This window comes from Pocillopora damicornis, chromosome 6 (assembly GCF_964200805.1).
Source record: "Pocillopora damicornis chromosome 6, jaPocDami1.2, whole genome shotgun sequence".
Taxonomy (NCBI): Eukaryota; Metazoa; Cnidaria; class Anthozoa; order Scleractinia; family Pocilloporidae; genus Pocillopora; species Pocillopora damicornis.
Genome location: NC_142675.1, coordinates 779,423 through 797,104, shown reverse-complemented (window position 1 = coordinate 797,104; position 17,682 = coordinate 779,423). Strand labels below are relative to the sequence as shown.

The following is a 17,682-nucleotide window of genomic DNA, read 5'->3' as shown; positions in this document are numbered from 1 at the left end:
GTAGGATAGAGTTTAATTCTGGTTCATCCGTCTGTTTTGTGTCTTGTGTTAAGATTCAATTCACCTCGCCTGATGCAATGCTACTGTAAACCATTAGAAGATGGTAAATTGACATATTTAATATTCTAAAAAAAAAAAAAAAACTCTCCTTCACAGACACTTTTCAACAGAGCAAATATTTATGAATATAAATGAAATATTATCAAGATGTTAAGTCAGAGACAACATGGTATTTCTGACGAATGAGTCTGCGAATATGGCAGAAATAAATATTTTGTCGGCACGAGATACGACAAGGCCTGGGCCTTAGGCCCGAGCATCATGGGTAATGATGCAGTGGTATATAAGGGAAAGTATAGCACGTGGTGTCCATCTAGGCCTCAGAACCAACCGTTCACCTCTGGCTGATGACAAATTTAGTTTAGTTTGAAAACATATTTTCTTTAGCTGTGAAGCCTCGTAGGATGGGCTGCCAACTGCTCTGAGTTTGGGCCATGGCTCCTACCCAGATTTCCTGTCATGTTTTTTCCCCAAAGGGGTTTTTTCTGGCAGGTTTTTTCTGGCCTCTGCATAACCGTAGTTATGTCCTTGTAAGCGGTTTGTCGTGTTCTAACCGACTAAAAGATTCAGTTCCACTATACGGAACACGCGAGACAACTTGCTGCAATCAACTTCTTTAATCAAAAATCACTATATACAGGTTTTACTCATAATAATATAGGTTAAGTCAATGATCACGTGATTACGTACGATCCAATAAGCATGCGCTCAACAGCAGGTATTATGTCAACACAACACGGTTGCCCATCTCTGTTAATCCAGACTTGGTGAAGTTTGCATGTTAGTAATGTATACCTTTTTTTTAATGTGTAAGGAATTGACTGTATATCAGAATTGTATATGGTATATCAGTTGCGAATATATGTATGTATGCATGCCCCGGGCTATATATGCCTCGGGTTGGTTCTCGGCAGGCTTCCCTAAATAAACTTATTTGGTGTACACTACTGCGTTATTTTTTGTGTAGTGGAGACAAAATTTGGTGTTTTTAACACTTCGTTTATTGTCCAGCGGTAGAATATCAAAGTGGATCCTTGTCTATGATCCTATCAAAAGTTTTTGATTAAAAATGTCAAATGTTTTATGATACAACTCATCAAGAAATGTGACAGTGAGAGGGCAGACGTTACCCATGCTTTCACTCTCATTTCCAATGGCAACAGTAAAAAAGAAAACCTTTATTGTATATACTAAAAATACATGACTTCCTCGTTTGAAATACATTGATGAGAATAACATTTCTACGACTTGAAAACGGACCCTAAGGATCCAAAACTGCATAAGTAACTCAGAATAAAACCAAAAACAGTTAAAATAGAACGATATTAGAAAAAACTAAGTAACTACAAGTAAATACTCGGTGTTAATGTTATAACTCGTTTAAGGTCGCTCTTGCTCTCACTTGTGACTTAAATTTCGTTGACCAGCGGCTGCATCGGCACTTTGGTTTTGGTAGAGGTAGCCTCGTCATAGGATGGCGGCATGACCTTTACATGGCCAGTAGTAGTGGCTCGCTTCCTCCTGCAGCAATAAGCCACGGTGATTGAAAACAAAACCAAGAACGCCACGGCACTTGATATTATCAGCGCCTTATACGGTGCGGGCAATTTTTTAAACCTGTTGATATGCCCTGAAAAATAAAAGAAAGAAGAAATTAGTATACGAAGGAAAAACCCCCTTGCCTCTTCGCGCAACGGTATCTTCATAGCGCGGAAGGCCAACAAGAATGAGACTGGAACGCATGGTTTCCTTCCCATCATCCCTTTCCATATACACCTTTTACGTGCTGTGTGCACTGGGCAGACGACTGGGAACAAGCGATGTGCCCGATTGAAACAAAACAACTTGTTTGGTTATGAGAAACTTACGTTTGTTACAGAAGTAAATCTGACGCTTTTCTGCAGCAAAAAGGAGACTTTGGGGGTATGCCGGGGTTTACATGCCGCGAAAGTCAGAACGGTCGAATTTTCTTGAAATATTTGTGCAAATGATAAGTTTCAGCGCGCCTTTCAAGTAAACCTCTTCAGTAAATAAGTAAGATCCCTTTTTTAAACACGATCAGAATAAAGGCATTTCATGCCTAAGGGGGTGTCTGTAACTAGCTACTAACCCAAATAACCTATAAGTAAAAGTGGATAAAATATATCAAACGAATAATCAGACTTAGAAGTACTTAGTAAATGACTTTGATAATACGTCGTGAAAAATTGAGCGCCCTCGCTCGTGTTAAGAATTTGCGAGCGCTACTATGCGCCGAACAGGGTGCGCAGTTCAATGCTGGGGAATTCCTTTCGCAAAGTTGAAGAGTAACAAAATTTTGGACTCAAATTTAACTCAGGGGATAAGAAAGAGGACATAATAACAGTGTGGGCGTGGTTCTACTTTACCGGATAACAGGAATCTAACTTACACTCGCACACTACTATTTGAGGCTCCTCAACGGCTGGAATTTTTCCTTCAATGAGTGTTACTGTGTAAGGCTTCTTTGTCAATTCTGCCCGGCCTACCAGGTCAATCTAGTTGTAAAACAAGAATTATTGAACTTTGAAAATTTCACTCGAGATATATAAACAATAACCTCCATTTGGCACGAAAATATTTTCGGATATTTGTCCCCAGACATCATCTGATCCGAGATGCGAAGAGTTTCCGAGAGTGAAGCTCGAGAAAAACTGCGAGCTTCGAGGAAAAGATAATGTTCAAGAACAACTACACGAGCACATTTTTGTGCCAAATGGAGACTAAATTAAATGTGTTTATCATCCTTTTTTCACCTGCAATGCGGGTATAAAACGTAAGCAAACAGCTTTCTGTTTGTTCGTTGGATGTTTACTTTTCAGTGTTCTGTGGTAGGACTTAATTAACAAACAAACATGTCGCTTGTTCTGTGACAATAGCTTAACGCTCTCTCATTTTGAATTGAAATTTAATGAATGCTTTTATCGAAGTAGACGTATGCTTCGAAAACTGGGGAATATCACTTGGGGATATCCTCAGGTATTCTTAGCGTTAGCTCGGGCATATTCAATCACATGATGCGTTTATATCAATCGCGCGCGAGAAAAAATATCAGATGAATTTTAAAAATCAATATACTTGACTTTAATATCAACTAAGAGAGAACTTTTTAAGGGAGATGGGGCTGAAAAAGTTATTCAAATGGAAATGAGAGTGCAGTTTACCTTGAAAATTAGGGTGCCATTATCTTTAGTCATTGCAACTCGAATAGAAGCATCAACTTTTCCGAATGGTAATCCTTTAATATCCAGTGGGAATCCGGGAACTTCAATTTCCTCTCCATCCTTTATCCTGGCCGACCAATCAAATCCAAGCTTCGGAACTGACATGGTGATGTCAGCACTCATGGGATCATCCCATGTGTCAAAGTTCACAGTCACTGTGATATCCTCGCGACTGAAGGGAATTGAACACGTGATTTGGTCGCAGTTGTAAGACGTGGCGTTACATTTGATAGGAAGAGGAAGATTGGGAACCAGTTCAAGACGACATTCGTCTTGCCAACCTGCGAAAAAAAAATCAGTTGATTGTGAATAATCAATGATAATCAATATTAAATATATGAAATTGTTTGAGAGCAAATAGGAAGAAGAGCATATGTGTTGCTTTTTTTTTTTTTTTTTTTTAACTATTTCAGCTTCTTTTAGATTGGAAACAGGGAAACAGGGAAACAGGGAAACAGGGAAACAGGGAAACAGGGAAACAGGGAAACAGGGAAACAGGGAAACAGGGAAACAGGGAAACAGGGAAACAGGGAAACAGGGAAACAGGGAAACAGGGAAACAGGGAAACAGGGAAACAGGGAAACAGGGAAACAAGGAATTAGGGAAACAAAGAATTATGGACTTTCGAATTTTTTTTCCGCCGGCGTTTATATTAAGGCCTATTTACACGGCACGACTTTGTCGCATGCGACAAGCTTACGACAGGCCTACGACATGACTTAAGAGTCGTAAGCGAGTTGTAGGTTTGATTTACACGAAACAATTCGTGTCGTAAGCCTGTCGTAAGCTTGTCGCATGCGACAAAGTCGTACCGTGTAAATAGGCCCTTAGAGACCTCGTTAAGCAAACAGCAACGAAGGTATGACAAGACAAAAAAATCTAATGGACAGAAAAATAGCTCTACTCGAGCGTTTAAAAACTCTGAGCCACCCTCTGCAAAACAACAAAAAACTTCTGTGGCAGTTGGAGTTCCTTCAGTGTTAATTAAATATATTTGGTAATAAAGTTAAGTGAAGTACAAGAACCCTACCTCGATATCGGCCCCGCAATAATTAAAATAAAACTACCCACTATAGGTAACAAGGTAACAATATCGATTCGTTTGACCAAAAAGGTATCCCGTTTACAACGTTTCATTTGCAGCAGACAGCAAAATTAAAACTACGATATTTCCGTCCATAGCATTCGGTTGGTACTGAACCTAAATTATACTTTCATTTAATTTGCATCAATTAAAATTCTGCCCGTGAATGCAGGTTTAAACGAACAACAACTTTTCTATATTATATCACGTTTGATCGTTTCGATCATCATGTGATTTCAAACTGAAAAAAAAAATGTTCGTTTTATCGGAGAGGTATTTGCTTACTGTAAGTCGCCTCAAATTGAATTGCCTAACGCCGCTGGCTTTGATCGAATATTAGAAATTCACCAATTTCCGTATGAACCGTTGAAATCAATTGTCGTTCATGTCTCCTAGTTTATCCGCCTGGTTCAGAAAGACGCCAATTTCATCCAAGGATAATTGGTTACATGTACTCCAGATGAATAATTGCAGTATTTTGTAAATTTAGATTCTGATGAAGCTAGAGAAGCGACCGCGTCATCAATGAATTACAAGAAACGGAAAAATAGTCAAACAACGAAGCTTCGATTACAATCAATCAATAACGCAAAGGGACTTTACAGACGCACTACCGAAATTTTTTAGCGAGATCACCCAAATTTCCTTGGACTACTTATTAAAGAACACCTCACTAATAAAGCTCTTGATTATAACCTCAGCGTTTTTTCAACATTCTGTAGCCTAGAAAAAATTAAACGTCAAAAGTGTGGCGCTGAACAAGATGTTATGGTCAATTCTCTTCTCCAGCCTTAATGTAAACACTGTGAATGCGAGTAAACTTGAAAGATAAAACGCACTTTTGCATCACACAGATGAATGAATACTGGTAAAGACATGAATTCATCTCCTACAATCGAAGACGAAACGATCTTTCCTTACTCTGTGACTCTGAAATGATTCTCCTTCGAGTTATCAACACTAGCTACGTTGGTGCGATTCGTTATGGCAGAAGTAGTTATATAATCTTGAAGCGAATGAAAATCATATCACCTTGTTGAAGGTCTTACCTAATGTTGTCGATAAAAGACTAAACACCAACAGGGAGAGGAAAATCTTTGTCATCATCCTTTGGCCTATAGTTTAACTGGGGAACAATCGGATGTGTTCTTGTTTTTATAAAGATCTGCCCGCTCACTACGCTATTACGAAATTTAAATTGGAAATTTATTCAGTATGACGTTATAATCCCAGAGTCACGCGACCCTACGCCGCACCCAAAACCTTTTCTAAGAGACTAGAGAGGTAATCAACTTCTTCTTTTTCATGTGCAATGATTGATAGAATGATGAGAGAGTCTTCGTAACTTGCTTCCAAACGCTGATGAAGCAGTTTGTATCAAATGCCATTCTTCGAGTTCGTTGTTTTGGTGTGATTTTTTCATATTTTTCTTTATTCACATACATATATATATATTTTTAAAAATTTTTTTTTAATATTTTTGCTGCGGGAAGGATCGAGTCACGTCCTAAATACGACGTGTCCACAAAATCTCCGGAAGTGGCAAGGGTAAGTCTATTTTTAAATTTCTGCCCATGACTTTGTTTATTTTGCATGTGAAGGTCTTGACAATATCGCGATAATTGAAAGGGGTGTTTAACTAAAAATAATATCAAAAAGTGAGTTTTGCGCGAAAGAGTTGTGGCAAAAGAGAAACTCGGAAAGGAAGGTAATTTAGATGTGATATGAAAGGCTGCGTTACTTAACAAAAGAGACTGTACAATATTTCGTATTCAAGATGTTATAATACGTAAAATTAGACAAAATGTATTTTTATTTTAGAGCGTTGCCTCGCTTCAACTTTATTTTAAAATCGAAATTTCGAGCCGTATGTCCGTAATCATTCTAATTTGATTTGTATGTGTTTTTCATTCTATCTGAGTCGGTCACACAAGAAAGGTCATAAAACTTATCTGCTTTGGGGTCAGAGGCTTAATATCGCACACAGAGAGAGAGAGTGTCAATTAACAGATATTCTCCTGCGTATGGGGACTATTCATCATTTATCGCCTGAGTGGGGATGGAGGTGGAGGATTTTTATTGATTTTAATTGCCATTCATCAGCAGAGTATGAAAAGGAGACAATAAAAAATTGACCACTTATTAACTGCTAATGCAATGAATGGAATCATAAGAATTTTACAGAGCCATATGGGGTGATCAGGTAAATTTTCTCGTGACGAAACCTAAACTCCTCCACCGCCTGCCCCTCCCCTGTCCCCTCTCCTCCCCCCTCCCTTCCTCCCTCCCCTCTCTTCCCCCCTCCCCTCCCCCCTCTGTCCCCGCTCTCCAAGCGTTAAATAATGACCTTTTCAGACCCAGGAGATTACAAATTCTTGCCAATTCCTTACGGTATCTGTAACTGTTTTCCCAACATGCACTTCATTTTTTTATTTAGAAAAGAAAAGCCAAAACGACAACAATTTCCGCTAACAAAAGAAGCATTTGCAAACAAGAGTTGGAATCTTTGTAACCACTTAGGACTGAGAACGAGTCTGGTCTGGCACTTGAGTAAACAGGTGTGTAAAGCATGCAAATGTCTTTTATTTGACGACATCACAGCTGGATAGAGAGACCGCTCAAGATTTGAACGAGTATTTCGGTGACCTGTGTACGGATGGCGATTACGTTGAGCCCGCGTTACTTGAAATTGGTCCTGAGGTGAAAGTCCCGGAAATTAGTGAACGATATGTATGGAACTCACTGAGTACTCTAAAGAAGACTGCAACTGGTCCTGACCAAATTCCGTATTGGGTGTGGAAAGACCATGCGGAGATCTTCACTCCAATCATTACTAAGCTATGGAATTTGTCTCTCGCTACGCACCAATGGCCTAGATCGTGGAAAAGGGCAAGTATAAACCCACTGCCAAAAGTTGATGTTCCAGTGGCAAGAGGGGACTTCCGGGGGATCAACGTAACCCCTGTAATAGCAAGAGCCCTGGAAAAGGCAGTCTATAAGATTCACGCCCAAAGGCCGGTAGAAGAACAGCTGTTGAATAGTCAATTCGCGTATAGAGAAGGAGGGAGCTGCACAGATGCTTTGCTACTTATACAGAATAAGATCTGCAAGTTTCTTGATGATCCCAAGTGCAAGGCAGTGCGGATGTTCGCGATGGATTTCAGTAAGGCCTTTGACTCTGTGAGCCATAAACTCCTTGCTGAGAAACTTAAGAGTCTACCACTTAACCCGTATATCATAAACTGGTGGTTAGGTTTTTTGCGAGATAGAAAACAAAGAGTTATTTTCGGGAATCATGTCTGTAATTGGAAAACAGTTAACAAGGGCACAACCCAGGGTAGTGTTTCAGGACCTTATTTGTTCAATATATTTCTTAACGATCTGGAAATTAAATTAGGAAACGAGACACTTGGTTTCAAATACGCTGATGACTGTACGATTATTGCTCCGGTATATTATTATAAAGATCACTCTGTAGACTTAATAAATCAGTTTTTACAGTGGGCAAGCCAAAATAGAATGAATTCAAATTCTACTAAATGTAAAGAGCTTGTTATGTATAAAAAAGGTCACACTGCTGAGGCCTACAAAAGTATTTTTGGCATACCTCAGACTAGTACAATAACCATTCTTGGTCTCACGTTTCAGCCGAACTGCAAATTCAGTACTCACCTAAAAGAAAAGTTAGGTAAAGCTAATAAATGTTTATACGTTATCAGATGCCTCCGCAAAGAAGGATGTAGCCAAGCAGAAGTAGATGTTTTATTTAATTCCATTGTCCTACCTAATATTACTTATGCTCTATCTGTGCATGGGGCCTCGGAGTCAGAGCTAACTATAGCCCAGCAGTTTTTAGATCGTTGTTTTAAACGTAGTTACATATCTAAGAAATTAGTGATAGGTGACTTACTTAAAACGCAAGATCACAAAATTTGTCGCAAGGTTTCAACTATCCTGAGCCATCCTCTTAGAGCCTACTTCCCTGAGACCAAGATCACGAGGTATAATTTGAGAAATAAATCCCCTGTCATGCCCGCCATTCGCACAAACCGTTTTAAGAATACATTTTTTAATAGAATTGTTTTTAAGTACAATGTAGCTTTGTAAAAGTGTACTTCCTGTATTAGACTTTTGTATTTGTTTCCACGTATATACTTATCTTATTTAGATACACCTAAGCTTATTTACATCCTTTTCTTTTTAATGTAACATAAGATATGTAATTTTATCTTTTGAACAATAAAGACACAATCATGACACAATCATCACAATTCCAAGAAAACAGATATACTTCCGGGAACACTGTGAAACCGGTTAAACCGGAAAATCAGTCCAGAATCTTTGCTTTTTCAAGCCGAACCGACGCTGAAGTACGTTGAACGCAATAAAAAGAAGACTCTCCACACCATGGGTGCGTTTGGTAACGGTTTTCAACAACGTTCATGCATCCTTATTTTAAGCCAACTTATTTGCTCAGCATCAGGTATATTTTTAATTTCTTGTTCTGTTTTTATTTTCTAACTTTTTTTTATCTTCTTTCCTTCTATTGTTTTTCCAATTTTTTTTGGTCATGCAATTGATAAACACTATTCATGAAAACGAAACACTCAAATGGTCTAAAAAATGAACGGCACTTCCCTGTGCTAAAATAATTTTTGGTGGGAATAGTTAGATATTTGTGGGATGTCGAAATAAATTATGGATTTATAATGAAGAATGTGATTTAGGAAAAATTTATCGTGTGTGATAAATCGTGCAGTTAAGATGTCGGAGATGGAGCGCTTAAAATGAGCGTCAATACTGCAGCAGCGCTCGACGCCTCCGCAACTCCTTAAGTTATCTCGGCCTGAGCCCAAAATTTTGCCTTTACGGACCTTTCGTGGCAGATGCTCAACCTTTGCCCGATAAAAATTGCCATGTCGGTTAAAAATAATTGTGAAATTTCGCTTAGAGAATCGAAACTTTACTATAATGATGCAAGGACATTCTTAGAAAAATAACTAACAAAACAAACGAACCTAAAGTTGCAATGCAAAAAAAAAGGAAGATTAAAAAACGAGGCTTTTGTTTTGTCCAAGAGATAATTCTTCTTGCCCAATGCAAAAAGATTCACCAAAGACTCCATGATAAACAAGCATCTCCCTGTAAATTAAATATTTATACAACCAGACAGATGTAAATTTCCAACGGAAAGCCAATGATTTGAATACCTGTGCAAGGGCAAACAGCGAGCAGAGCTGCTTGAAGAGTCAAATTCAGAAACCCGTACAAGATTTGACCAACTATGAAAGAAGATGTTAAAAATTATCAAGATACATCTGATAAAACCAAAATGCATTGGTAAGTTTGTTTCTTCAGTTAGGGATGTTATATGATGAAAACAATCTAACTTTTCAAATCTGTTTGCAAAGCGAAATGGAGCCTTACTTGTGGTTCCAATACACTCGATGATGGCTGCAGTATTAATGATGATTGCAACAAAGTCAGCTGCAAAATGAAGTTTGTCGACGAACCAATAACATACAAGTTGGAGGTATTTGTGTTCATAGATTTTGCAAGTTTCTTCATCAGTTTTGTTACTCATTGAAAGAAAAAGAGATATTGTGAGTGATCTGAAAGACCTTTAAATTAACCCCAAAATGATTGAAATAAAACTTGAGTGCCAAATCTATCTAGTTTCCCATTGTCACCGAATTAAATCTGATATTTTATCCTGCCCGCAAGGTCAATAGTTGTGATGACCCAGTCAGTGTAACAACTTCAATAGATGTACCTGATCTACGTATCTCTTGGTCTCATACTTACACCAGTGACGATACCGTGGAAGTCCCAGGATTCACCGCGTCGGTACCCGGTTTTTTATTGTCTGGCGGTGTGTACCTTCAAGTCTCTCTCACTCCGGACGGCGAAAGACTGCGTTTAACGGTCAGTGTTTTTCTAACCTCATATAAGACATGTTACGAGAAAACGCAATCGCAAGCGAGGAAATGCTCACCTGAGCTAATTTTACCACGTGAAATCTGTTAGTTTAGAGCTTCCGGGAAATGCATGAGACAGAGAACAAAATGGAAATAATATGAAAAGGACCTCTTCGAGGAAAAAGCCTAGCTATATATCCTGAGAAGTCCACTGATCTCGTGCGCAGTATTTGCGCTGTGTGTCCACAACATGCGGCTACCCAACGTAACTCTCTTCTCGACGTCGTTCTCACGGATCTCTTTATCCGAGAGACACTGGGAGCGATATAAAGCAGAGAGCTAAGTGTACTTTTTAATCTTTCAACAGGTAAAACTGTTGGCTGGAGGAAAGATCTTCGGTAAAGAAGTTTATCCTATTAAAGCGACAGTGTTGGAGGGGGGTCTACCGATTAAGACAGACGAATGTGGTAAGTCCTTAACTCTGAATCTCAACACTCATCCGATTACACTTTCTAGACCAAGCTCGTAGTTTCGAATTTTATACATTCTTCTCTGTTGCAAAAATCAGTATGAAAATTTCTTTATTATATCCATTTTGAAATCACTGGTGATCCTTGGGGTCTGATTCGTTCTCAGCAGTGCGATTTATTCAGGAATCGCACCAATTTGTTCTCTAAATTCCACCTTTTTCCCAGCCAATGAGAAAGCATCACTAAAACCAACCAATCAGACTTCAAGGGCTGTTTGAAGTAACCAATCAAATTTCAGGAAAATAAAAAACAAAGAAGCCTTTGTGTTGCGAATTTTGCCATTAAAACTCTTCTTTTTTACAAAAAATTGCAATCTACAATTAAATAGATGTAATGTAGTAATAATTGGACATCGTTTCATGTAATTATGTTCTGAAATCACATTTGTGATTCAAATCGTGTACGATTTCAGACCAAAGTGCAGTCCACTTTATTTGTTATTGTTTGTATTTTGATCGAGGTGTCTTCGGTTGGTGGCACAAGCTGAGTGACGTCACTAAGGCGTTAGTGATCGGTGGCTGGGTAATAATCATCATCTTGATGGTCTCAAGCTGTTGTTGTTGCTGCTGCTGTAATTGCTGTAACTGTCGTTCATCCGGTCAAAATACCGTTGTGGTGCGATCGGCCCCCGCGGTGGCACCTGCTGTCATGGCAACAACCTCAATGACCACCAACGTTACTATTCCAATGCAACCAATGGTGCACAGATTTTGAGTCGATTATTCGACGTGTGTTCAAATGTTTGTCTTATCAAAGTAATGGCCAGACGGCTGGCACAGCGATTTGATTAGTGTCTACATTAGATGAATAACAGATTCTGCGGCTTTTAGCACAAAAGATAACAACTTAAATAAGCGGAAGCACCTGAACGTCTCGTCGCAATTTAGTTTTCTGCTGTCCGAGTCGAGGTAGTCTAGTACCCAGTCTTCACCTGCACGTGATTATTACCTGCAACCACTGAGCTAGAAAAACCCTATGTTCTTTTGAAACCTGAAAAGGGATTTTAAGCGAACAAAGTAAAATACCTTGTTTTTATGAGGATTTCTCGTCTATTGTTTCCATTTCTGGGTTAGTCACCAGTCTTTCACTTCAAGCTCAATGTTCACTTCTCAAGGTGCGAGAGCATTTTGTCAGAATTGGGGTACCTCGTCAATTATGCTAAATTCATCAATGGCAGAAAATATGGTTGTCACGAACGTTCTTACGAAAACTTGATCTGTGCTTATCTGAGTAGCCCACATCATTCTGTTAAATATACTTATATATGAGTTTCCATTTTTGTCACACGGCTCGACTCATTTATTCAGGTAAAAAGGATTGTATTGATCACAATTTATGGTAGATATTATTGAGTTTTCCAAAAGGAGCAAGTGCCAAAGCGACTCGTTCCTAGGGTTCTCTTTCGGAGGAAAAGAGAGAAGCCTGGGAACGCGGTTGCTACCATAATACGAACATGAGAGACTGGAAGGTTTTGTACAAGTCTAATCGGGGGTGGAAGCTGAATAATGCAGCCTTAATTATTCATGGTTTTTTTAATTTTCCAATCATTCATTATTCTTTTTGAAATTTTGTGTTATTCATTCTTCTCTGTTACTTGGACGTAAGCAAGATTTGTCCTTGTTAGACTCGATTTCAGGTTTAATTTATTATCATACATTTGGTTATAAATATCACATTAATTTCGTAAAAAAGGCTGTGCTTGTTCACCGCAGTAAAGTTCAATAATAATAAAGCATTATCGTTTGTATCGCGATGTGGTCGTTTGTGATATGACTCGCGACATTTCGACTGCATACTGCTAGTCTTCATCAGGCGATAAGGTCGACTGGCTTCGAGTTTTCAAATATATTTCATTGACGTTTGACCAGACTAAAGGTTTATTGTCAACAAGACTGAAGCTTACAAAAAGTGATTGATTACATTGTATCTGTGACGTAAAACACTGTGATTGACGTGAATAGATTTTCATGACAAAGATCCTCTTATATAGCAGGATGCTCCGCTTAGATTTCGCCATAGTAAAAACAAAATTGAAACAAAAACGCAACAAACTAAATATTCAGTAAGGGAATTTTTTGCTCTAATCTTGACCTGAACATTGCAGGTGAGAAACCGTCTTTGTCAGCCTTATGACTCTAGCATTTTCGAGAATCGAGCTCGTTTTGATTTGAAACGAAAACAAAAACAGATACGTCTGGTAACCTTCAGACCTTTAATTTTTTCAGGGGGGGGGGGGAGAGGATCATACCAGATACAAGACCATCAATGGAAATAAATAATATTAAAAATGATATTAAAGGGAAAAAAGAAAAAACGTTGTTATCCCTGTTTCCAAGCCAGCGAGGACTCGTGCCTTGCATGGGAAGGGAATAGCGGTGGAAAGGAGGGAGGGGGGTGAAGTCGGGCGTATGGAAGGGCAGATTTGAAAGGATAACTTTTCATCTAGATCTAGAGCCTATGTAGCTGGAGGTTTTCGGTTGGTCAAAGAAGATTTTTGCAGCTGAGCGGTAGTTGATCCGTTCTCATTCCCTGTGACTTCACCGCTCATTCGCGCGGTTCTGTCACCCAAAACTGCCACAAAACTATTAGTTATACAGGCTTAATCATCCCTATCTCCTTATTTCATTTTCATGATCATGAAACCTATAGATCTACTCAGAAAAGTTTTACATTCAGTTTAAAAAAAGGTACGTAACTTAAGCCTAACTAATATTTCGGTGATTTTTCTTTTCTCGATCATGTAAGGGAGGGCTTCTTTAAGTAAGAGTTATTCGAGAATCTGGTGGTTCTGTCTAAGGTTCTGACTGCACTCTCCTCCCCGCTCCCCCAAACCCTTCCATGTAAAGGCTTTCACTGTTTTTCTGATAGTTTCCACTTTCTTTAATAGTATTCACTCTAATTTTCTTTTTTACTCCGTCTGCAAAATAAGGGGATGCACGATATGTTGGTCTTGCCTTAATATTCTGATGTAAGTAACGTGAATCTAGGTTATGTTTTAAAATAACTTTAACACCCACGATGTCACGAGCTGTCCTCCTTCCCCTGCTGTACTGCAAAGATATTTGAAATGTTACTCAAGTATTTGTTTCCTATTAGGGCGATATTGCAAAAGGTGGCATAGTCACTCAGACAGAAAAGAGTATCATAGCTTTCATTTTTTATTTACTCTTATTAATAAACTGTGAATGATCTTTTTGTGGGACTAAATCTTCGCGAGTGGTTAAGTTTATAGACCATAAAAATGATGTAGCTTGTAATGAAAAATAAGGCCACTTTCGGAAAATATTTCAACAGGAATATTTGACCTTGAACCGTAAAATCTGCAACCTTATTAGCTGTCAGACAGACACACACGTGTGCAGAATTTAGCTCTGATTTTCCATTTCATTCAGCGGCAAGTTTTCGGTGTTTTTGTGTAAGCTAAGTTCTGGTCGAACTCGTTATGATGTCATGTCTATTATCTATTTCATAATTATATTATTCTCTCGCGATTCCTATTCGGCCTCATCAACTATCTCCTCGTAGAAATCGAGGATAATATCTTTGTTGTCGTAGGTTTTCAACTGAAATTTACATCAAATGTCGATTTCCCGCTCAATTGCTCATTGTCATATGAAATTGCAGTTTTATGCGCGCGCACATAGCAAATGTCCTTCCTAGAGTATTCTCGAGAATTTAATTTGATAGACCATATTTGTATTCTCGGTATTGGACCGGAACTAGCTTGAGATGGTGGCTCATGCGGGAAAGTATCGTTAAAAAGCGATAAAGGTTATAGAATTTTCGCGAAACTTTCCTCTTCTGAGGTTCTTGATGGGGAAAATTGAGCTGGGATTCTGATCCTCTTCAGAACCCCCTCCTTGATTTTCATACAGTCAGGAATAACATTTCGATTTTAAAAAAAATCGAGAAGAAGAATATGTTTTAAAACTTCAGGCCCCAGTCGTTCGAAGGCTGGATAACCGTATCCACAGGAGAAATTTATATCCAGTGGACACGTATGGGCGGCCATCACCACCAAAAATACAACTCAGGTAATTAAGGCCTGGGTCAAAAATGATTTTCGCCTCCAGTGCCCCCCCAGTAAGGTTCGCGGAATTCGCGTGGACTGCGCGAGTAACCATAGTTACTTGGAATCAAGATCGCGTAGTTCGTGACGGCATCCGCCATTTTGAAGTGTCGGCTTTGTATTGGTTTTTCCCATCTTCGCTGGTGAATCCGACAATCTAGAGGAAGACATCAAAAGAAGGTAATAACATTTTCTTTGCTATCTTCATTTCCTCAAAAAATGGCATGATGTCGCTATCTTAAAGCCAAAGAGAACCCTTTTGAACCTACGAAGACTTCTAAACACCGCTCTCAATATGTTCATTGATTTCACTGCAAATACAATGCAACGTGAATTTATGATATAGCGCTCATTTCTAGAGCTCAATAGCGTTTTACAATGTTTGTAACTTTTGCATAGAAAAAAGTACTATGTTTTTAACAAATGCATAGAAAAAAGTTTCATGATAGTGGATATACCATTCAATTTTGAAATTAAATTTAGCTTGATAAATCCTCTATCACATCATGAAGTGTAAAAACTTATGGTGTTTATCAAAATTTAGGCTTTTGAATGCTTTGGAAACAATTTCTCCAAGAAGCAGATGAATTTACTGACAAGCGTAATCCCCCAAAGCAGTTGTTAGGTAAGTTTAATTGCTGACATGTAAGATGCAGATTGTCTTGTCATAAATTGTCCCTTGAAAACTAAGAGGAAAAAAGCTGTACTAATGTGTGTTAGTTTATTCCGAGGTCCCTTACTGAATTGCTATAAATATATAATAATAATAATTTTAATTACTCACACAGAAAACCAGCCAGCCCTTGCAGATTCCAAAGGGAATCTACTTGATTAAAACCAGTTTTATTTACTGTTATCCCTATTTGTTTTCTTGAAGAGGTCCTTCCAGTTATTCCATACAACTAATTTATTACAAGCATGTTAATGGTGTTATTTATGAGGCATTTGTTTGGTTTTTAAATCATGTTATATCAGTTTTAATTATAGTCAACAGTTTGGTTTTTAAGTTTTGACCGGTAATAATTGCAACAATCATTGTCAATGATGGACTTGTAATTGATATATGTTTCTATTTGAATGTAAATATTCTACCCACTACACCAGTGGAGTATCTTTTGATTCAAATGCATCACAAAAATTCTGATACATGCATATGATTCTGACCATAGCCTTCTCTCTTTATTGATAAGACATGATTAATTACCAGTGCTTACTGTTGCCCCAAGTGGAGCACTGTTTTTTTTTGTGACAAGAGCAAACACAAACTGGTATAGGATGTGTCATCTTCTCAGCCCTACTCATAAAAGATGTGCCATCTTAAGAGCAGGATAGGTTTCCCTTGCTACAAAGTCAGAAAGGAAAATTGTAAAATTGTATTTCTTGCTTTTTTTGTTGCTCTTCCAAGTCAATATTCCTGTTAGAAGGCTATGGTGGCCTAACTGGTTAAAACTCTGGTTTATAATTTTAAGTTTGATCTGCCAGTTGCTTGCCTAAATTCAATTTCATAGATCAATAATTGGCAGGAATTGGGAAATAAATCGGTACATGTATGTTATCTAGCAGCGATGTAAAATTATAGACATGAGTATGACCTATGAAGTAATTTGTACCTGATGGACCCTAGAGCACCTTATCTGTGCATTATTAAAAATGTCCCTCTAGCATTCATTCACAATTCGTAAAGCAGAAGGACAAAATTAAGACATGCACATACATTGTAATTTTAACCTTGCAAAGCCCAATAAAAAGACTCCTGCCGTGACATGGCTAGGGTCACTTTACCTGATTCGAGTGTTAATTATTACTTTCTTAAGCAGAGGTTTCATTAAGATTTTGAGGTGATGGGAAATGTACGAGGAAGCAGGCAAAATATGTTTTGATTCTGATTTATGTCAGTCACAACATGCAGGAAAAATTATGTTCCCAGCCAGTCAATTTGCCCAGTGTCAGGCCCGTGAAACCCCTGCTTAAGCTTATAGTATTCAGTGAGATATTATGGAAGCCACTGTTGCCATAATGCCTGTTGTTGTTGATCTTCTTACAGGGCTGGCATCCAAACATTCTTGAGCCATGGAAACCAAAAGTGGAATGTTTTGCTTAAAACCTACTTTGAACAGAATTTTACCAAGGGAAAAAATATCCCTGGCTTCATTAATTCTTTGCAGGAGGAAAGGAGCTGTCACATGCTTTTCCAAAATCGATGATGTAGCCATGTTTGTTACTCACAAGAAAATTATTAGCCTTCAAATCACAGTGAAGAAAGCCTTTTGTGTGAATATGTGAAAGGGCTTCTGTCAAATCATGTGAAATAATTAACCAGTCATTTGTTATGAGTGAGCTTTGCACATTCTGTATTGTTGCACTGTTTTTCTGACAAGACAATAGTTTGCTTATTGTTACAGATGTATTGTCTTCCCCTTTAAACTCCATTATTAAGGAAATGGGCTGCTTTTGAAGCTGCACATCTATTATGGTTGGGATATTTTTATGTGCGAGTGCCTGCATAATGTGAGCCTCCTTCATTATCTCTGTGGTGTCCTGCATCAGAGACTGTTTTTCCACAACCTTTATATCAAATCGTGTGTACTGTCTCAGAAGGCATCGACCATAGGATCCTTCTCCCAGTATTATATTCTCTCCATTGGTTGGAAGAAGTTCAGTATGATTGATTAAGTTTACAGTGGATTATTTGGTACTTGCATTCCTTTTAAAAAACTGGAAAATGAAGGCAAATATATTATAGAGAGTGTGCTTAAATAAATGCTAGATTGCAACACAA

General features: G+C 38.3%; 2 protein-coding genes and 1 long non-coding RNA gene across 3 annotated transcripts; 2 read left to right on the top strand and 1 right to left on the bottom strand.

Moving 5' to 3' along the window:
* Positions 1-1,218: 1,218 nt before the first annotated feature.
* LOC113686246 (uncharacterized) lies at positions 1,219-5,563 on the bottom strand. Its single transcript, XM_027203844.2, has 4 exons — positions 5,436-5,563; positions 3,243-3,583; positions 2,471-2,576; positions 1,219-1,690 (listed from the first exon to the last, which is right to left on the bottom strand). The coding sequence occupies exons 1-4, from the start codon at positions 5,491-5,493 to the stop codon at positions 1,470-1,472; spliced, it is 726 nt and encodes a 241-aa protein (XP_027059645.2). The 5' UTR covers positions 5,494-5,563; the 3' UTR covers positions 1,219-1,469.
* Positions 5,564-8,720: 3,157 nt separating this feature from the next.
* Positions 8,721-11,872, top strand: LOC113686247 (uncharacterized). Its single transcript, XM_089209475.1, has 5 exons — positions 8,721-8,869; positions 9,798-9,919; positions 10,111-10,311; positions 10,672-10,771; positions 11,295-11,872. Exons 1-5 carry the CDS (start codon positions 8,794-8,796, stop codon positions 11,546-11,548), a joined length of 753 nt encoding a protein of 250 aa, XP_089065601.1. The 5' UTR covers positions 8,721-8,793; the 3' UTR covers positions 11,549-11,872.
* A 3,056-nt stretch (positions 11,873-14,928) lies between these two features.
* Positions 14,929-17,682, top strand: LOC149043341 (uncharacterized). Its single transcript, XR_016187683.1, has 3 exons — positions 14,929-15,083; positions 15,448-15,528; positions 16,948-17,682. It is a non-coding gene; the product is annotated as an uncharacterized LOC149043341 (long non-coding RNA).